At 37.6% G+C, this 22,520-nt stretch overlaps 1 protein-coding gene across 2 annotated transcripts in view; it reads right to left on the bottom strand.

Moving 5' to 3' along the window:
- UPL7 (ubiquitin-protein ligase 7) overlaps window positions 1–22,520 on the bottom strand; it is a 54,773-nt gene that overhangs the window by 29,048 nt on the left and 3,205 nt on the right. Inside the window, exons 3-10 of one of the 2 annotated variants that reach the window (XR_013253273.1) lie at window positions 20,379–20,619; window positions 17,722–18,314; window positions 15,428–16,375; window positions 14,621–14,955; window positions 2,200–2,478; window positions 1,161–1,413; window positions 354–524; window positions 183–261 (exon numbers count right to left, since the gene is read on the bottom strand). Coding sequence is in view for 1 of the 2 variants with exons in the window: in XM_077389643.1 (XP_077245758.1) it covers window positions 169–261; window positions 354–524; window positions 1,161–1,413; window positions 2,200–2,478; window positions 14,621–14,955; window positions 15,428–16,375; window positions 17,722–18,314; window positions 20,379–20,619 (2,913 nt within the window). In the remaining variant the exon portion in view is untranslated. Of the gene's footprint in view, window positions 1–168; window positions 262–353; window positions 525–1,160; window positions 1,414–2,199; window positions 2,479–14,620; window positions 14,956–15,427; window positions 16,376–17,721; window positions 18,315–20,378; window positions 20,620–22,520 lie in introns of both variants that reach the window. The other variant, XM_077389643.1, reaches the window with a different exon arrangement.

Below are 22,520 nucleotides of genomic sequence, written 5' to 3' on the forward strand. Positions count from 1 at the left end.
ATCACAGCCTTCAAATAATCAATGCAACAAACATAAGCCGGATAAATCTGAGCTACAACTAAAGTAATCCTATAATTCTACTGTCATGTAATAGAAAAGGACTAATTGATAAACAAGTGCCATTAGAAAAGAAATACATGGCTGAAATACATATTAAGGGGATAATACCTGATTAAATTCACCTGCATTAAATAAGCTCAACCAAGACGGTGATATAATATCAATCAAGCCCCTATAAAATGCATTTGCCAATGGCAATATCTGAAAATAAAAAATTGAAATCATAAACATCTAGTAAACAAGAATTAAGAAAAAAAAAATCCAATTACAGGCAATACAAGTAAGTTACATGCCTGTCTGTTAAGTTTATAGTCTGCAATAGCATAAACATATTGCAACTTGTTCTCATTTGTGACAGCCACATTTTCACCGCCAGGTTTAAGCTCAGTGACAACCTTTTTACCAAGTAACTCGTCAGTAACCGTAAAATCCAAACAGAGCTCCTTGACATCACCGTCATAATGCTGTAGAGGAAAGCAAGTTAGATAGCAGAAAAACACACGAATCAATTTAGAAAAAGAAAACATATGCTACTACATTATTATTATTGAAATGGAATGTTCCTACATTTAAAACGATCAAATTCCAGCCTTAAAAAAAAAACTGAATGATCACAAACACTTGGGCTATAAGAACTCTCTGCTATTGTTGGATCCCACCTGTTCCCTTTAATTATTCCTTCCATACAATGTTAAAAAAAAAAAAGCATTCCCAATAAGGTAAGGGTTTAAATCTTGGATCCATTTGATATTAAAGAAATAAACTCAAAAATTTAATTAGATAAGTAGCATTGTAGGAAGGTTGTGATTCCTTTTGTATATTTAAAAAAGGAAAATATGTTACAACATAACTATACATTCGGCCGCAGTCATACATAATCAATCACCATCAAACCAGAGTCATTAACCATGATTCAGGCTCATGTATGGCATCTGACATACTTACCTGTAAAATTAGAACTCGTGTGCTAGACTAACTACAAGTACTTCAGAGATCTTACAATTTACCAGGAAATGAACAGTAAAGCACAAAAATAAAACAATCAACAGGGAATACATTTCTAGAATTGCAAAATAACAAGGTGATGGTGATAGTATTACCTTTACATACATAAGATTCCTGTAGAGTTCGGGATCTAGCGTTGACAACTCATCAAGAAAGCTATAGCGCCCTAAGAGTTTTTGCACAAAAACAAGTGAAAACGAATAATCAAGTAATATTCCTTCATAAAGGGCTTTGCCAACAACTCGTCCAAGGAACTCAATCATTTGCATGCCATTTTCTCGCAATCTTGCAGCAGTATTTGGAATTAAAAATCTCTCTGAAGTTGAGGTCTGAAAGAACAGTCCATATCTACATAGTGAAGAGAAACAATCAGCTTCAACAGACACAAATTGCAATGGAAAGTTTTTAAATTGTCTGTGGAAGCCATTATCATCTATTTCATATAAAAGGGCGGCCCAGTGCACGAGTCTCCCGCCATTGTGGGGTCTGGGGAGGGCTAGATGTACGCAGCCTTACCCCTGCTTTGCAGAGACGCATTTCATATTGGAGGAGAAAAAGAAGATCGAGAAGATCTTTGTGGAGGTTTTGATCATTTATTTATATATATATGAAATTGACAAATTACATAGATTTCCACTAAGGACCATTAAAGATGGGCCCCCTCATAATAAAGTAAATATAAACATAAAGGGGTTGTCCGGCATGGGGAGAGAGAACCTCATAACCGCCTGCTTCCCCTTAAAATGAGGTAGATCGATCACCGGGAAGGAAAGAGGGAGGAGGTAGAGCGGATTCTAGTCAATCGCTGGCTATTACAATTCCCAAAAAGCTCTCAGAAGTCAATTGAAGAATGTAAAACAGAAAGTTATTGAATCAAGGGGTTAATCCGTGGTTGAACAAAAATCCATTTTCTGATTTATTTCATCTATTCCATGACCAGCGGCTATTACAATTCGCAAAAAGTTCTCAGAAGTCAGAAGCCATCAGAGTGCAAAACAGAGTGAGTTTGCCCCATTATCAAAACATGGTTGCGTAGATATCAGGAGCCAAAAGTAAATGACAAAATTACACCAAAACATAGATATAAATCAACCTAAGCTAAGTTAACGTAAACAAAGCCAAATTCAAGCTTACTCTGGGTCAAAAGCTGCTTTTGATATATCAGTTAAGAACTCTTTAGATAGCCCACCATAGTCCAGGCCAGCCTCCGAAAGGCCACATTCGCTGACAAATGAAACATTTATGCGTGATTTTAACCTTGACCCAAGGAAGTTCAATTGTCGAAATCCATCTTCAACTATATGATCCCGACGAACTACTATCTCTATTGATCCCGGGCCTGGCCCAACCACTTCACCTGCCATTCTTCTAGAGACTTTGTCCAACTTGATAAATTCTCTAAACATCTGAACTCTGCCAAATGGGTTAATGATATAAGATAGACATTTTTGGCAAGAAAATAGACAAGTTCTAAAAATGAGAACATTAAATGTGAAATAAACTAAATACTGAAATGACTAGATTTTTCTGAGTCTATTCACAGTTATAAAATGGAGTGTTTAACACTTGTTGATAAGTTTCAATAAGACTCAAAAAAGGTAGTAACACAGCAAACACACAAGTCATAAAAAAGAAAAATACTGATTCACAAGGGTTTTAGGGAGATAACATCTAGCCAAAAATAATGCTCCTAAAGGGAAAGAATATAAGTGTAAATTTAAATATAGCATAAATTATACACTTCTTTAGTTAGTAAAATGCCAAGTAATCCTAGGTTATCAGTTTTAAAACTAGGGGCATCTGTATATGCATGGCTTCCAATTGAATTCCATATTTATTTTAAAATCCTTAAGTCCGCATTTAGGGGCTCCTTAATGTTCATTATTAGTCCACAATCCAAATAATTTTAGTGTCTAACTAGATATGCTTGGCCACAACAGCAAAATGTGCCATTCATACTTCATGTTCAAAACATCAGCACAATGGTCGTCCCTTTACATAAATATTTTGAAGACTGCATATAAGCAGATAAGGCCTTAGAAGGTATTATTCATATATTACTATTGATTATTCCTGTATATATGTAATATTCTATGATCTGTTGTAATACCCGGCCCCACCAAGGGTCGGGAAAGTTAATAATTTTAATTAAATCTTGGCCATAGATCCTTCAATCAAAGATCAACGGTCTAGATCTGTGAATTGGAACCTTTAGGACCGTCGGATCAAGCATATTTCGTGCTTACTATAAATAGTAAGTCCGCGCTTACTATTAATAGTAAATCCGCACTACTATAAATAGTAAGTCCGTATTTACTATAATTAAGTGGGCCCACTTGTTAGCTCTTAGAGTTTAACTTGTCTAAATCTAAAGATATATCATTGGGAAAGAATGTTAAAAATAAAGAGAGAATAAAAGACTTGACATAAAAGTAAAGTTACACTAAGAAACAACAGGATCTGAGTTGTAGGATGGTAGGGAGTAATCCCCCCAACACCACTCAAGGTATGTTGTGTTTAAAATCAACGTGATTGCCGGTCTTTATCCAAGAGTTTTTTTATTTCCAATAGCCAAAGCTTGAGAGACTCGTTCTTTCTCTAAGGTTACCTAGTCTGAATGCGCTAGATCAACTGATTCCCTTGAAATTCTATGATAAATCTTGAGCCTTAGAACTTCATATGGCTTGTCTACTGGTTCAGAATCTTGTAGCACCGGTGGTCTGCATGATCTCCGGCTTCATATAATCTCAAGAAGTACTTACTTAGGAAAACTAGAATTTTGCGCAGTCCAAAAAGGTACAGGTGAAGGGTTTGGGGAAAGGAATGAACAACGTATAGAGGAAAGGATTATGTGTACAATAGAATCATGTATAGGTACAGGAATATGGGCATTATAATAGAGGAAAGGAATAGTTGAGTTTTGTAATTACTTCTGGTTGCGTTTGAATTGGCTTCGGGTATGCCCGTGCTAATTCACCTTAATATTTTGTAATTGCAGGAAGGGACTCCTGGTCTCGATTGCTATTTGAATATTAATGAAATTTGTCAGCTTTCAAAAAAAAAAAGAGTCAAACAAATTGAGGGAACTACTTTTCTATATAAGAAAAGTAGTTGTGCCTCCTCCCCTCCATACTTGCACACGCCCAAACCGAGAGAGAGAGAGTAGAAAAGAAAGACGAAGAGAAGAAAAAAGAAAAGAAAGGAAAGCAAAAGAGGAAAAGAGGAAAAGAGGAAGCGATCTCCAAGCCCTAGATTGATTCAAGTGTGTGCTTATGATTTTTCCTCTCGAATTAAAATCCTATGAATGAAATATGTGTTTCGCATGATTGTTTGCTTTGAATCAAGTTCTATGTGTGGTATCTAAGTTAGGTGTGAATGACTTTCTTTCGAATCAAATCTTTCGAGTAATAAATAAGTGTTTATAGTTATTTTCCTTTTGAATAAAGATCATACGCATTATCTACATACTATATAAGATTGTTTTCTTCAAGAACAGTCCATGAGCATGATCTATATTGAATAGAAAAAAAAATCATTTTCTTCAAAATCAGTTCGTATGTGTCCTATATGATGTAAACGATTTCTTTTCTTATGGATCAGTTCATGCGAGTGATTTTCATGCTATAAACGTTTTGCTTTCTTCAAAATCAGTCCTTGCATGTGATCCATCTATATTAAAAACAACTGTTTTCTTGAAAATCGGTTATATGACTGATCTATATATTATAAATTGATTGTTTTCTTATAGATCAGTTTCAATGTTACCATTACCTGGAACACTATTAGTTACGCCAGGCGGTATGGGAATGAGTACGAAGTACATGATGGTAGCCCGGTACACAGTACAATGAGGGCACGCTAAGTTTGGTTCGCTATTCGCAGATCAGTTTGGAGAGCTAATCCAGGTCAGTCTGGTGCTCTCTCACTCTAATTTAATGTTATGCCAAGAGATACTAAAGTAGTGTTAGGCCTTATCATAAATATGACGGTCAAGCATAGCAACTGTGGCTGCTAGCAGTTTTTGGGAAAGGTAATCACATTTGACAGCTGTTTAAAAAAGGGATTAAAACTTTTAGTGCCAATATCAGTTTTTGACAGCTGTTTAAAAAAGGGATTAAAACTTTTAATGCCAATATTAGTTTTTGAGAAAGGTAATAAACATTTGACATTTGTTTAGAAAAGAAGTTAAACTTGTAGTGCCAAATTGCAAATATCAATAGGCTTGTGGCCCGATTTTTTTCTTTAGGATTTTTAAGTAGCTACATGCCTTCCACGGTTTCCCTTTTCCCTCCTTTCTTATGCCATTTTCGCCCCCCCCCCCCCCACACACACACACACAACTTCTCCCTGCAAAAACAAGCAAGGAATGAGGTTTTACAATACTTTGCATCGATTGTATTTCGACATGCGATCTTCAGGGAAGTTTCTGTCGGAATAACATATGTTTCATGTTAGTTTCTTCACCTCTTCTTTGTTTCTTCTTGTTTTTTTTCCTTTTTTTAGCCTCCAATGACGTATGATTAGATAAAATCGGGGAATGAGAGTTTTTTTTTTTTTTCTCTTTCCCTATTCTTCCCCCTTGCTCTATGCATTTCTCCCTTTCCCGAGGGTCGCCCGGGTCGCTATTTTTTGCGATCCGGGTCGCAAATGACCCATGTTTGGGGTCGACAACTCCAGATAGCGGGTCGGAGGGTGGGAGGGCGATCCTGATAACCTTGATCAATTCATTTGTATAATCTAAAAGTTGTAAAGGACTGTGTTTTCTTTAAATTTGATCATGCTGTAATTTATAGGATATAAAGGACTGTTTTTCATTGAAAATCATATCATGCGTGTAATGTATATGGTCTTGAGGACTGTTTTTCATTGAAATCAGATCTTGCATGTAATTTATATGATATAGAAGAATGTTTTTCATTAAAGCCAGATCATACGTGTGATCTATATGCGGCACAGTTGTAAATTTTGTTTCGTTTTGTCCGAAATGGACGAAATGTTTCGGTTTCGGCCGAAAACCGGAACTAAATGACGAAATTTTCATTTCGTTCTGGATTTCGGCCGAAATTGACCGAAATCAACTGAAATCGACTGAAATTGACCGAAATTTGACGAAATTTACCGAAACGTTTCGAATGAAATTTTCCGAAATTTCGTTTCGGTGGCCAAAAAGAAATGGCCACCGAAACGAAATTTACAACTATGATATGCGGTAAGTGATATTTTTTTATTGAAAATCAGATAATGTGTATAACCTGCAAGGTATAAACAATTGTTTCATCAACAAAACAGCCCATGCGTGAGATCTATATGCCATAGAATGTTGCGTTTTTCTCGAAAACAGTTCATGTGTGTAGTATATATATATATATATATATATATATATATATATATATATATATATATATATATATATATATATATATATTATAAACAGTTGTTTTTTTCAAATCAGTTTATGCGTGTGACTTATATAGCATAGAAATTTATTTATTTTTAAATAAAATAAAAGATCAGCTCATGCGTGTTACCTATATGTTAAAGATGATGTTTTTCCTCAAAAATCAGCACCAATTATTTTGATACATTGTATGATGCCTTCTCTTTATATGAATTATACGAGTTGTATTTGAGGTCAGTGCGACTCTTTTTCTCTTAAAACGAACCCTATATGTATGTGTAGGTTAATTATACAATTGTTCCTTGAAAATCAGAACCTATATGTGTAGAAAAATATATTATAGGGATGTCTTTCCACAAAAACAGCCCTTTAACCTATAATCAGAAAGAGCGCATTATCTAGTATGTATACTTTTAGGATGAGATATTAAAGAATACTTGAATGTGACTTCCTAGGCAGAGTAAACAAAAGAAAAAGACTGAGACTCGGAAGAAATAACACACCAACTAACTTGAAGCAGACATTAAATTGTATAACTCTATGTGTATGTTATCATTACAGGTTGATTCCCTTGCTTCTCATTAAGAGACTTTCAACTTTTTCCACATTCGAAGTATTAAGGCAAGTGATAGCTAGATTCGGACGATAATGTTTACAATAATGAATTTGATATTGCAATATGATTTCATTATGATAATAATCTAAATTGCTCTTATTTCATGTTGTTGGATATATTCTCGTAGAGTTGTTAAATTCATCTGATTGTCATCTTTTTTATCAAATAACTGTGGAATTATTTGTGGAATGTGGATTGCTATAACTGTTTCTGACAGATACAATTATTCCACGTATGGCAAAGAGAGAAGAGGTGCATATGTTTCTAAATTAAAGAAAATGTGCATGGCACGTAGGAAATGGATAAGAGAGGCAATGGGTCCAACCTGGGATGAGATGTCCAAAACCAAGCCCGAGGAGAGGGTACGTACGACATTGGGCTTGTGATGCATTCTAATGGGGACCACCCCTGAAACGAATGGGCAGTTACTGCGATCTAGATAAAAATCTTAGAGGACCTACCTATAGATGTGTGGTAGGAGTGCCCTTGCGGTGATAAAAATCTCAGAGAGGACATACCTATAGATGGGTGGTAGGAGTACCCTTGCGGTCAAGGTCATCGGCGGCAAAAAAAAGGGAGACATGAAAATGATAAAGAAATGGGGTGGAAAGACGCCGCATGGCCTTGGGAGTAGCCGTCTCACGAAACTTGAGATACACACATCACGTGCATGTTGCATATTCTTTTAAATTGTTCATACATATTATTGCTTTTATTTTCTCCATTATTATTGTCTCAAAAATGGTTAGTTCATAATGATAAATGCAAAAGGAAATTTTATTGCAAACTTCAATTCTATTATTGTTCTTTATTATCTTGTTTTGAGCCACTATAGGATCTTGCTTGATGTGATCCGGCCATTGGATCATTCTTTTTTCATTATTGCACTTATTATTTTATTTTTATTGAGGATTGTTGGACTTATTTATGTTTATTTGATATGCCTAGATGTGGGGGATGTCCACATTATCTAGGGCCCACCATTGCACACACCATTTATCCCTTATTTTGTTCAACCTATTTTTCCTATTATGACCTTACAAGCTTATTTTCCTTTCTTTGTTTCAGGGACAGGGCAGTCTTTTCACTTAAGGATTAGTGCTAGCAAAGAGGGTCCACCAAAATACACATATAAATATAAATAAAGGGGAGAAAGTGCCCTAGTTTTAAAAATAATTTGTGAAAGAAGAAAAAGGAGCAGACGGCCCTCTCTCTCTCTCTCCACTCAAGGCTATGGTGAGTTCGCCATTCTCATCTCTTTCTCCTTTCTGCCCCCCCCCCCCCCCCCCCTGCGTATTTCCTCTCTTTCTCTCTCTCGATTCTCCCTTCTCTCATTCTCACTCCTCTCTCTCTCTCTCTCTCTCTCTCTCTCTCTCTCTCTCTCTCTCTCTCATTCAATCTTCTCACAATCTATCTTATTTCCCAAATTTATGTGTTTCTTCCTCCCCTTCCCTATTTCTATTAGTCCTTCTCTTTCTTGGCCTCCCTTCATCCATTTTCTTAGTCAACACGAGATAAGGTGTATGAATCATCAGCGGGTACAGGAGCAATAGCAAAGGGTTGTGGTATCTCAGAAGGACCAGTCGCACTCAGGTGTGCCGAGCGAGCCTGACGAAGCTCGGGGTGAAGAGAGTAACAAATGCCAATGTGGTGGCCCTCTCTCTGGCAATGAGTACAACAATGACCGGCCACGTACACGAACAAAAGATGCACCACCACAGTTCTGACGAGAACCACTATCATAGGCTGCTAGAGCCGGGCCATCAACAACGACAAATGTCGAAGAATCACTGAGAGAACACTGCTGAACACTGGAATAAACCTCTGTGAGGGATGGAATGGATCCAGAGCCGATAATCTGCAAACGGAGATGGGTGTACTCAGGACCCAAGCTCTCAAGGTAATGAACAACTCGCATCTGGTCCCTCTAGCGAGCAGCAACGGTGAGGTCAGATGTGAGAGGCACAAGACATCAAGCTGCTGGCAGAGAGCTACAAACTGGCTGTAGTGAGAGGCAATGGAGAGATCCCCACGTCGAAATCGTACCCACTCAGAGTATGTAGAGCAGATACGGCTGATATTGGCCACACCAGAATAGAAGAGGATGATCTGATCCCAGATCTGCTTGGCTGTAAGGAGCAGCATCAGGGGGCCAGCAATGTGAGGGGCCATACTCTGCCAAAGTAAAGTACGAACTAGACCATCCTCCTGTTCTCATCGATCATAGGTAGAGTCGATTTTAGGGGGTGAGTCACGACGGATGATGTGGGCCTTGCCACGAGCAATGAGATAGGTCTCTACTGCGGCCTTCCAAGTAACGTACTTTGCTCCATCTAACTTGACAGTTGTCATCTGTGGGAATGAACCATCCACAGAGGTAGAAGGAGCCGAAGAGGGTGTCGCACTGACTACAGGCACCTACATGGATTCTCAATAACTGGATCCATAATGACAAAGAAAAGAGGTAAAAGACAACCCTGAGGACAATGAGGCTAAAAAAAAAATAGAGACGAGAAGGGGCAAACTAAGGCAAGACGAGGGCGCTACTCGCGGCTCCAATGAAGGTATACATTGTAGTCACAGTGCCTGACGGAATCCATGAATGACAGAGGTAGAGCCACGAAGAATAGAAAATAATATCAAAGTAAGATTCTAGTGCATTAGGGCACTAGGGTTAGGGTTAGGGTTAGGATTAGCAGGAAGCCGGGGGGGGGCGAGAGAGAGGGGAGGCGCGGGGGTGCGAAGGGGGGTGGAGGGGGCCGAGAAGGGCGGGGGTGCGAGAGAGAGAGAGAGAGAGAGAGAGAGAGAGAGAGAGAGAGAGAGAGGGGAAGAGGTTTAGGGCATGGTGGGTGGCGGCGAGGAGAAGGAGAAGCTAGGAGGTCTTCAATGGAGGTCCCTAGTGCACGCTACCCCTAGGGCCCTGATACCATGTTGAGAGAAAGAGTTTGATAGAAAATGAAGGAGTTGACAGGATCTCCCCTCACTCGTATATTTATACTAAAGAGGCATAGGTACAAGGTCTATTATGCCCTTAGGCATATTACATACACTAACATATACATATATATACACACACATAGAGAGAGAGAGCCTAGTTACTTCCACACTTCGTCATCTTTGCAAGGTGCTTTTGCATAGTATAACTGGCACCTCATAACCATTCCAATAGGTTGTTTAAGTTCTAGACTACATGTTTTTCATATGCAAAAGTGCCCTAAGAGATTGTAGGGTGAAAAGTGGCTAGATTGTCTATACAAATATATATACATATATTAGTGTTTGAAAACACATACCCAGACGAACACTCGCCCAAGGTAAAACCAAGTCACTCAAGCAAGAGAATGATTGACACGATGAGGTTTTTAAGGACTCGGGTGAGCAAAAAGAGTTCTTGATTGACTAGATAGGGCCAAACCCAAATCAACCCTATCAACAATCATTGATTAGGAAGCTCTTAAACATTGTACATGCATGCACGTGCACACACATAATTATATTATATATAGATTTACATATAGATAAAAGTATAAATACAGTTACAACTTACAAACACACAGTCGTGCAAAGCTATATATCAATCACCAATGTGCAACTTCCTTTATTGGAAGCTCCTTAGCTGTACATGTTGAACATTATTCTTAATTGGAACCCCACATTGAATGGACCACACTACTGATGGCCCAAGGTCCGATAATCTCGTCAGTTGGGCAATTGTGGCCAACAAATCATATGCGAACCCACTAATTGGAGGACTAGCAGCATCTAACAGAATAGACTTTTGGCCATGAGCAACCCAACGTTTGGTCCAATCATTGGGGAACCTTGATTAAGCATAATTCTGTCATATTTATGGTTAAGAAGTACCCAATAGAGAAGCGACCAGCATTTACAGGCCTGTGTCGAGTGATCATGCTATTGAGAACGAGGCAAAGGTTGTATGGTACTATGGTGTAATATCAATGAATTGGCTGACCATTGATAGAACCAAACTATAGGAGACTCCCTCGATATTGTGAGATGGCTGAAGCGCAAGCTAATTTGGTGTATCTTGTACATATTTAATTGTGTTGCTTCACCTATATTCAACACAAAGGAAACTCTAATGGCTGAAGCACAAACTAATTTTGGTGTAGCTTGAACATATTTAATTGTCTGACACTATGCCAAATTTTGCAATCCTCCTTTCTTTTGTCTTTATTCTTTTTGTTTCTTTTTTTTCATGGGCATTAGGCCAGCCCACCATTATATCCTCTTTCCTTTATTTAATAAATTATTTATACAAAAAACAATAAGAAATATGTAGAGAAATACATATAAGGAATACTTCCATTTCAAAAAAAAAAAACATATAAGGAATACTTAGCTTCCCTACTCTGTTGTGGGAGTAAAACTCTCATCAAAGTTTATTTGAGACAAAATCAACCTAGTTACACAAATTATTAGATTGACTTTTCGGGATACTTTTGCTCATTCCCAGAAGATATTTTGGATTTGAAAGTGAGGTGGAAATTGGTTGGGAAAGAGAAAGGGGGAGAACAATTTCTCCTGTTTCCGTTTCTGCCACCACAAAAAGGGTAGTAGCTCACTAGGACATTCTCGACATTCTCCTAGTCATTTTCAACTGCCTTTCGCTGGAATTATTCCATTATAGTATTTTTAACAGATACGACGGCCACACACAACACTTTTTAGCAGACTAAAGCCGGATCCACTACACATATAGGATCAGAGAAGGATTGAGCAAGCAACCTAAACCTACTCTACTTTGATTCAAAACGCAAACAGCCCCTACTGTACTTTGACACCAAGGATTCTTATCACAGACACAATGAATGCTTCTCCTAGTTTAGTAGTTCATAACTCAACGGGTCTGGCTTCTTGCAAAATGCTAAAACTACAAACAGCCATTTCCTCATTTAAGATCCATGATCAATCAGATCTGTTGCTAAATTCTCATTGTAAAAACAAAGACCGAATGATGTCTAAATCTCACAATGTCCATTAATACCAATAAGATGACCGATAATACCAAAGATCTATAAAAAGTACTTGAGCGGACTATGTTTCGGTTCCGACATATCAAACACCATAGAATAGAGTGTCGTCATTTCAAAACAGGATATGAGAACCTAGAAGGTTTGGGCGGGTTATCAAGTATTAATATTGGAAATTTCGTATGGTTTAAAAGAGCTTACGAGGATATTGAATTATAGCTTGCTGAATTTCTTCCATGGGCTCTTTTTCTTTTCTTGGTCTTTTATCCTTCTCTCTTCTCTTCTGTATGCTTTATTTTCTTCCCATTTCTTCTCACACACGTGTGTCGACATAATGCAGGCATTCTTAAACTCAAAACATCTGATAAAAGCATATAGGAAATCTGTATCAATTTTCAGATTGTTTATGGTTTGAATTGCCATCTCTATTGAAAGGACATGTTTAGATAAGGCTTTTGTTGGCATTGAATCTACAAAGATCTTACCATAGAGAGACTGAGATCCTAAAGCCTTCTGCTATTTATTATTTAGTCACTGCATAGCTGGAGATGCATGAAAAAAATAAGCAATCACGGGATCTTCCTTCCCAAAACACCCTTTCGACTGTGAAATGTCTTGTAAAGTTGCAAGGTAGAGAGACAGAGAGAGAGCAGTGGTGGAGGTGTTGCTGCAACACAATGGCAGAAACAAGGAGAAATGGAGATGCACGTTGGCAGATGAATGGAGGTCAACCAATATACGAGGGATGGGGGGACAATGTTAGACAAAGAAGAAAGATCACAGAAAATAACCTTAGAAATAAATATATCTTACATAATGGAAACTTTTGTCTAACACATCTTAGAGTAGAATTCTACACTCCCAATATAATAGGAACAAACATACATTATATATATAGGGAATTGCTAGCGTCCATCGCAAAAGGAATTTCGCGGTTGGTCTGTCGCACGTCAGACCAGCCACCTCGTGAATGGAGACAAAAGCTGTTGTCTTCATTCACGAGGTGGCTGGTCTGACATGCGACAGACCAGCCGCGAAATGCCTTTTGCGATGGACCCTAGCTATATATATATATATATATATATATATATATATATATATATAATGTATCAACCAAAATACATCAAGGGGGGCGAGGCGTCCAACCAATGCTATTGGCAGTTACATCAAATTCCTACATGAAAGAAACATGCATCAAGAGCCCAAAAACCCACTCCAACAACAGGATGAATGGCTACAGAAAACAGCTCACCAAGAAACAGTAACCCCTTTGACAGAATGGACTGAATCCAAGCAGACTACTCCATTATCCTATCTCTTTTAGCAAGAGATGCTCTTTATGGCTGTGATATACGTTTTCCAAAACATGTACTTGTGTCAAGTCCACTTCCTGTTTTGCCAAAAAGTGCGCTGCTTCGTTTGCCGATCTCCTCATGTGTTGGATTTGAGGATTAGTGATCTGAATAAGGTCCCTGATTTCAGCAATGATAGGAACCAACACCCAAGGACCTTTTGTTTGCTTGGATGCCTATGCTATTACATTGGATGAATCACCCTCATTCAGGAGAGCACAAATCCGAGCTTCCACATACCATTTGAGGCCTCATAGCCAGGGCCAGAACGGATTGTGGAATCATTCGTGACTCAAATGGAAGAACATTAATTTCATACTAGGGACCAGCTGGGATATGTGACTCAAATGAAGCGGAAGATTATATATAAACATATATGCATACACACATGCATAGACATACATACATATAAATATGCATATAAAAAGGAACAAAATAAAATAGAACAAAATATGAATTAATGAAGTCGGCTTTGTACATTATTCCGTTTCCATTAATGATTTATTACCATTCAAAAAAAACATATATATATATATATATATATATATATATATATAGAGAGAGAGAGAGAGAGAGAGGGAGAGAGAGAGAGAAAAGGGTTGCTGCGCTCGAGCACAGAAACAGGGGGGTGGGGCCAATGGGGGGGTGATCCTAACCATTCATTTGGAAGGCCCCATCATGGATGGGGGGCCTACCAAAAATCAGCTCCATTGGATCACCAATGGGTGTCCATTTGTGGGGCCAAAAATGGACAGATACTGTTTGTCACTTTTTCCACAAATCTGTCCATTTTTGGCACCACAAATGGACACCCTAAGGTGATCCAATGGAGCTGATTTTTGGTGGACACCCTACCCATAAAAGGACCCACCAAATGAATGCTTTGGATCCCACCCAAAATGTGGCCACACGCTGTTTCTGTGCTCGAGCACAGCTAAGCTTAGCTGCACTCGAGCGCAGCAACAAGAAGGAAGAACTAGAAATCATTCGGGAAACGACTGTACGCTGCCATAAAAATTATCAAATGACAATGATCTACAAGACAAACAAGACAAACAAAGGCAATGTTAGGGTTTACAGTTCAAAGAGTAACAAGTGCAAGAGGAAGTTGATTTCGCCCACCAAGACAGCAAAATCTAAACACAACTAAGCAAGTGAATGTATAATGGGTTCAGCCTAATTTCTTTGAATTTACCTCTCTTCAAATGGATATACATGCGGTGTAGTTGTAATGACAGAACCCATACAAAGACTACTTAAAGAATCCCCAGTCCTCAAGTTAGCGGATACAGCTTCATGAGCTCTTGCAGCTGCCGCAATTGAAGGACGCCCTTTTCTTGCAGGTGCAATCCAGAGAGAAGGCGGACAGAATTTGTGCCTACAATCCCTTTCATACAACAAATGAAGGCATCTGACTGCAGCATCCATTAAAGGTTTATTTTGTTGTCCATTGCTATGGGAAAATCCATTATACACTAACGTATTAAGCACTGATGCAATCGTTCTCTGCTTCTCAAGCGTAAAGGGAACCTAGATCACATCAAGAAATCAGAAGGTACATTTAGACACTGCCAAATGATTTCCAATCCAGGAAGAAAAGTAGCATCATTCTACGTCACAAATACTGTTCTCGGGAATTTCTCAGCGAGGGAAAATCTCAGGATATATTAAATTTTTATTTTTTCGGGTTTATATTGGGAAAAAATGATAAAAATACAATTATTTAAAAATATATATATAAATAAATAATCTAAGAAAAGAATAAAAAATAAAAAATCGTAAAAATATCAGGATAATATTGTGATATTATTGCTATATTTTCCGATAAAAATGAACTATCGCTGTATTTTTAAAATCTTGGGATTATTTCGGGATTTTGTCGTTTTATCAAAATGCCGCGATAAAAATGCGATATTTTTGAAAATTCCAGAGATATCTGTGACATAGATTTAGAAGCAGCCAAATGATTTCCAACCCAGGAAGAAACCTAGCATTATTATACCTGTTTTTCATAGAACTCTATGTCGTCGAGAACCAGGAGGAGGTGTGCATATGTAGCACAGAATAGATGCAGCAGGCATGACCATTCTTTTGAAACACCTTGGGGCCCACGCCTCAAAGATTCAATGTCCCATAAATCATAGCAATCCTCATTGCGCAAACCAGACCCGAGTGAGCAGTTGACTGAACTAGTACAATCTATATCAGTTGATGATTTTCCAGTGATTTTTTGCAATACAGTCACCCATTTGTTTGCTGCATCCTTCACGACTCGTCCTTGTTTTCTCTCCAAGATCCCATCATTGTGAGTGCTGCACGATTTCTCAATGTCAGCAGTAAGACCTTTTTCATGTAAGATAGAACTTTCGAGTACTCCCCAAAGCTCAACAAGAAATCCAGGTGTGAAGGATAGCATATTAAGAATGGGCAATGACCCACCCAAGGGATTCAAGGAATAAAATATCTGCAACATGTAAGAATAAAAAAATGCAATATCAAGTAGTTCTAACTTCCCAGAATAGTCAAGCCTCTCATTCTTAATCGCGTCTAAAAGCCTCAAAAGATGCCATTGCTGATGCACGGGCTTAAAAAGATCTATGTATGACATCTTTAAAGATCCAAAAGAGCTTTCCCTTTCCAAGATATCCGGATTTATAGAAGAATCATATTTACCCATGTATCCATCACTCTCCCTGTTCTTTATCTGCCCAACATTCTCAAGCCAGCATAGTACATTCTCTGACATACTGGTCACTACATGGACATAAAGTCGGCAATCTAAGCCTTGAACAAAACATATTGAATCACCAGATTCATTATCATACTCCGTTGCCAGGTTTATTATGTTCGCAAGAGCCCAACCAGCACATGGAATCACCTCAGGATGAAAACCAGTTACCTTAGACTGATCCAATTTCGACATCTCAAGAAGGATTTTCTCTTTTGATATCTGCCACCACCTGCCACAGTTTCATCAGTCCCCACATGTATTTAATTGTTAATTTTGGGGGACGATTTTAGGAACAAGAACGAAAAAAATAAAACATACGGACCAAATGAAATATTCATAAAACCAGAAACTGCTAGATGGGAACAAAATCAATACGAGAATACCGAAAAATAACCAACGACACCAACCCGAAAATCCCTCTCTACCCAGTAACCCGAAATTATAAGCAAGTTATTCAAAATTCTAGTACCCAACTAACAAAGGTAAATTTTCACAAGGCTGGAGCTCAAAAAATCTTTGGAAAAAATTATGACTGCACAGCTGACAAGGAGAATAAGTTAGAAAGTAACAGAGACCAACAAAAAATTGTGATAAGAAAAAAACACAGAATATAAAAACTATAAAATATGTATGAGTGAAATTGCTGATCCAGATCTGTGGATGAAGTTGTGAATGCCTCCAAAATTCATTTCGCTGACTGACTTTATTCAAGGCACCACGCTAGTATAACTATGAAATTCATTACTGGTGACCAGAATATTTAAGAAGTGTCCATCACAATTTTGTTTTTTTGGTAAAAGTCCCCACGTGAATTGAATTGTTATTTTTTAGGTAAGCAAATAAGAACAAGATCAAAATTATATTATGCTAACCAAATGAAAGATTTATAAAAACCAGAAACATCTAAAATCTATGGAGAGCGGCAAAAGAACGAAATCGGCACGAGATAACAAAAAAATATATAACTAAGACACCAAACCCAAAACCCCTCTCCGCCCAGCAACCCCAGTTTCTTTGATTCTTACTTTAATCAAGACACTACATTCGCATTGACTTAAGGGCCTATTTGGATTGCAAGAAAAACGTTTCTGATGGAAAAAATTATCACAATAAAATTTTCTATTTCCACAATTTAGAGGATAATGATGTGAGTATTGTTAATTTAGAGGGATATTATCATAAATTGAAGGTACCTCTAAAGAAAAATTGAATAGATTTGGTTCAAGTTATCTTTTTTCAAGTGCACAAACCACAAAGTAAGAAAATTTTGGAGATATTTTTCCTTTCCAAACTTTTCCTAAAAATTCCTGCAATCCAAACAGGGCCTAAAGCCAACATCTGATTGAGCTAAACAGAATAGACCACTAAGCATGACATGGATAATCACCTACCTTGTAAGCCAGAAAACATGTCTTCACTTGATTAAATGAAACTAAAGATTGAAGTTCAGAAAATATACAAGTATTAAGTTCATTACTAGTGACCAGAATATTTCACACCATTCAAAAAATAAAAAGGTGATCAGAATATTTCAGCAGCGCTCGTGCAATTTTGATGAGCCTTACCAATAGAGTCTTGAGACAAGGTAAAAGTACAGACTTATGCTTCAAAGCACGTAAAAGAACCACTGGTAGGCATTGAGGAAGCAAAGGAACTGAGAGTAGAAATGTACAGTACTGCTCACTGGCATCTTTCACATCCAAGAGGTTATTATCATTTACATTGAACACTGGAACATGAAAAGGGCGCAATGCTAAAGTTACGGCACTTGCAGTAATCAAGAAATGATTATCCGTCTGTCCAGCACCTTTCGTTTGCGAGAGAGAGTGAGCAACAAAGTTCAAAAAATATCTCCTTATACAACTGTAAAGACCACTTTTACCACTTGCAATAAATCTCATTAAGTTATTTACGGCAGTGTCTGCCTCCATAAAATTTTCACTCTTAAAGGTTTTCCATCCTTTCGAATCAGTTAAAGCAACAGTCAAGTGCATCGCAAGAGCAGTAAGCTCAACTGTGTCTTCCCTGCTAGGATTGGTGTGATCAAATTCAGCAAGAATAATTGAGCATATTGAAAGAAGCTTCCGTGCCTGATAGAGCCATGTACTTTTTTCCTCTGGTGTACCCATAGCCAGAGAACAAATATTTTTGTTTGATTCTACAAGTTAGAGACAATGAAAGATTAGCAGATGTTATTTATCAGGACAACAAATTTATGGAGTGAAAAATCAGCAATCAATAATCCCCCGGTAATTTAAACCGGTGAAACAAGATACAAAACCAGCTTAGCAGTGACCGAACAAAATGCACCACATATCAGGTATGGAACTATGCTGCATCTAATAATACTCAGATTTGAATAAATTTGCATAAAATTATCTAATTCTAAAAGGAGTGACATAGTAATGAAATTTTATTTCACATGAAAACCATATATCATACAAACTATCCCCAGTTCACAGTTGTAAGAATCTCTATATGGGGCTTTGGTCAGATTGAAAAAGGAGCAATAAAGCAATGGAGGAGACATAGAGATGGTCATATGACTTCGATCTAGATGGACTACCCGATTCTTCAATACAGACGCCCAGATCGTTGATCCGACGACACACATGAATCATGGATGTTGCAACATATCCCAAATGGCCGTCTGGCCCACATATATTTTCTAGAGATGATTTAGATGTCACAAGAGTCCCTTTTGGACATCCCACTTGGATGTTATTTCTTTCTTTTATTAATATCAGTGGTTTTTTATTTTTTATTTTTGGACAATTTTTTTCCTTTTCTTTTGGATGGTTGGGAGTTGACGGTATTTTAGTACTTAAAGCTTTTATCTGTTTGATACAAATACTTTATGATGGGTTTGGAAGAGACTACACGCTTTGACATTGATGTCGAGAACTACTTTTAGAGAAAAGTTTATTTTACTTCTTCAGTGAGACTCCAAGGAAAACTTAGTGGGATGTCTTGAGATAAGTATCCTACTTTTTTCATTACTTGCAATCAATATTTCTCCTATTTTCTCTCCTCTTTTTCTTAGTTTCTTCTATAACCCCACGCCCACCTTTCTAAAACACATCTGGACTTTCCCAGCATAAGTCTACAACTCTCTGAACCAACTCTAAACCTAGTATAAATATTCTTCCAATCTAATCATATATTTTAGGATTAAAAACCATACTTTTCACTGATCCTTTCCAACCCGATTCCACACATCCCTAAATCACACATATTTCCTAATTTCTTTAAAATTGAAACGCCCAATTTGAGAACCTGATTTTTTCTACAATAAGCAAATTGCAAATTGTTATGGGATTTGATTTGAGAGAGCTTGTCAGATATTTGCATGTGGGTGAGTTGCTGAAATTTCAAGAATTTTTTTTATTTTCGCATTCTTGTATACTTTTATGTGCACTGATTTTATAATTAATTTTACATATGGAAAATGTTAGGTTCTCGAAATCTGGTCATATTTTGTCATGCAATAACCCTCGAATCTTATTGCTGTCCAGATTTGTTACTTTCTTTCCATTATTCAACCCATATTTTCTTTGAGTCCTCGAGTTCTAACTCTGGTTACTAAGCAACCCTCCTTAGTTGTGATTCGGCCTACATCACTAACCTCACAAATATATGTAACAATAAACTTCCAATAACAATATTAATCAATATGTGTCAAGGACCGGTTCAAGAAGTATCAATTACCAAATTAAATACAGAATCATGAAAAAGAATTAAAAAGGACTGAATGCATGGAGAGATGAGCACATTTTCTTGTCACCCTGCTAGAGCAACTTTCTTTTTACCATAGACAAAGTTGGAAAGTGTATGCTTAGTTAAAAATTGCATTTGTCCTCCAAAACTGTCTTATGAGGTCTTGCATACCATTACATTGAGTTAGCTTTAAAAATATCAAACATGTAACTTCTTACAAATTGCAACTATAAGTTCCAAAGACATTCAGTTGCAAGAGTAGTTGTGTTTGCAAATTTGTGACTGCAACTATGAGCAATGCCCTTAGGAATGAGTTTTCTCAATCTATCATTGTCTGCAACTTATGATTAAAAAAATCAATGTCTGCCACTCCATAAGGAAAGCCAAAACCACAAAAAAGGCAAGCTCTTACATATCAACTTAAATTATGAGAAAAATTTACCCAAAATACCAATACATGCATAAAGATGACTCTTACTATAGAAAGAGAGCAAGATGATCGTACCATTTGAATTTATGCTCTGTAAGAGAATTTTGAAGCATATCAGCATAACCTTGACGTCCATGATCCTTAGTTTCAGGTGCGGGTTTAATGAATAAGTAACAAAGAAAATAAAAGGCCTTAGCAAATTGCTAGAAATCCATCTGCTGGTAATTAAAATATTTTGGTGAATCACCAAAGATTCCCATTCTTTTTTAATCTGTCCAGCTGCCTTTTTGGCTGAATGGCAACCTCTCCATACTCTCTGAAAGAAAGAAGGCAGGTCAATTTTTGTAATAGAATGGTGTGTTGTTAAAAGCATTCTATTTAAAGTCACAAGAAATTATCATTCTATCACAAAAACAGTTTTAAAGGAATATGAAACTTCCCAGCAGCAGTATTAGCTCAATAACTTTTTTTCTGAAAAGAAATGGATCCGATATGTTTTAAGTTTTTAGAAGTTTTCCTTCTCTCATATTCATAGAGAAGATCACTCCACGGCCGATAAATTAGCCATCTTTGGGCCTCTGTAATGATGTAATCCTCAGGGGTGATACACCTAAGTTGTAATCTCTTAAGTTCTGTTTATGGGGCTTGTTTGAGCCCTCCTTTGTTGTTTGTTTTGTTGGCTCTGTGTTGAGAGCCTCGTCGCTTTTCTTTTTTCTTTGCTTTCTTCCTGTTGTGTGTTGATGATCTTATTAATAGCAGACTCGCTCCGTTCAGATTTAAACAATTATGGATTATTCATAAAAATTCAGAGTTCAAATGTTTGTGTCCAGTTAGTTGAAATGAGGCATCTTTGATAGAATTCAGAGGACCAGTTTGTTTCGGAAGCTCAAATTTTTAAAGTTGGTCCTTCATGGTTTGAAAAGAAAAGGTTAACTTGTCATTCTAAAAGTATGAAATCAAGTATGACCTCTATTCAATGAGCAGGAGGGAGGAGAATCTCTCCCTATCCAATCATGGGGAAATTCTAGGATAAAGTTAATGAAAGAATTGAAAAATCAATGATCGAGAGAAATCTTTTTGGGTAATGATCTTGGGCATCTATCTGAAATTTGTAGATCGGAACTTCAAATTTTCCGTAGAGTTGCTTGCTCTAGAGGCAGAAAAACAAATTAATCCAGAAAATTAAGGGTTGGAGATCGTAACTCTAACTTTTACGTAGAGCTGCTACCTCTAGAAGTAGAAAAACAAATTCATTCAGAAAATCCAGGCCAAAGGTTTGACCTTTTGAAGTGAACCAGCCCTAAGAGACTTGATTAATTTAGAGGATTTTTTTTCTATTTTGGACTTGTTTATATTTTTCGACCAGTTTCTACTTTTGGACTTGTTGCTACTTTTAGCATGTTACTATATCCCCCCCCCCCCCCAAAAAAAAAAAAAAAAGAAAGAAAGAAAAGAAAAAATCCCAAAAAAAAGCTGCAAGGTAGTCTCTCCCCTCCGTCCTCTTTCTCCTTCTCTCTTTCCTATCTTCTCTTCTCTTCTCCATTCCCTTCTCTCTCCCTTTTCCTTCCTCTTTCCTTCTTCTCTTCCCCTTTCCTCCTCCCTTCTTTCTCTTCTCTTTCCTCCCTTCTCTACTCTCCCAGTCGTATTTTCTCATTTTCTTGCTGTTGTCCAGGAGCCCCCTGCAGTCCAAAACCTCTACTCTTGGTTTCCTCCCATTTTGTTCCCAATTCTTATTTGCTTTCTCTCTTCCCCAGTCCCTGCTATAGCTGTCAGCCAGCACTGCCCTAGGCTGCAGCTGACAGCCTCTCTTTCCCATCCCTGCCTTCTAGGATCAGCAGCCCTTGCTGTTGCTGGTCTACGCTTCTGTTCCTTTCCGTGACAGACCAGCCACTCTAGCTGCTGTCCCTCTCCTTATCTGTTGTATTTCAGCAAGGTACAACAGATCCATCCACACTCTTTCTCTTCTTCTCACATCCACTTGCCGATTTTCATGCAAATCTTGTCTTTGCATCATTTCCTTGCGTACAACTACTATCGCAGCAGTTTACTCATTCTTAAATGTGTTACCTCCTTCCTGCGGCATCTCCACCATTTCCCCACTATTTTGCCCATAACCGGTGGCAGGTACAGCTACTTGATGGACTGTGGTTGCATCTATTTACCCAGCTCATCTTGGGATCTCCCTTTCTGCAAAGTTCCAGGCTGAGACACACACGA

Source organism: Tasmannia lanceolata, unplaced genomic scaffold, assembly GCF_043159265.1.
Source record: "Tasmannia lanceolata isolate RefF3 unplaced genomic scaffold, GAP_Taslan_0.1 ptg000008l, whole genome shotgun sequence".
NCBI classification, from domain to species: Eukaryota; Viridiplantae; Streptophyta; class Magnoliopsida; order Canellales; family Winteraceae; genus Tasmannia; species Tasmannia lanceolata.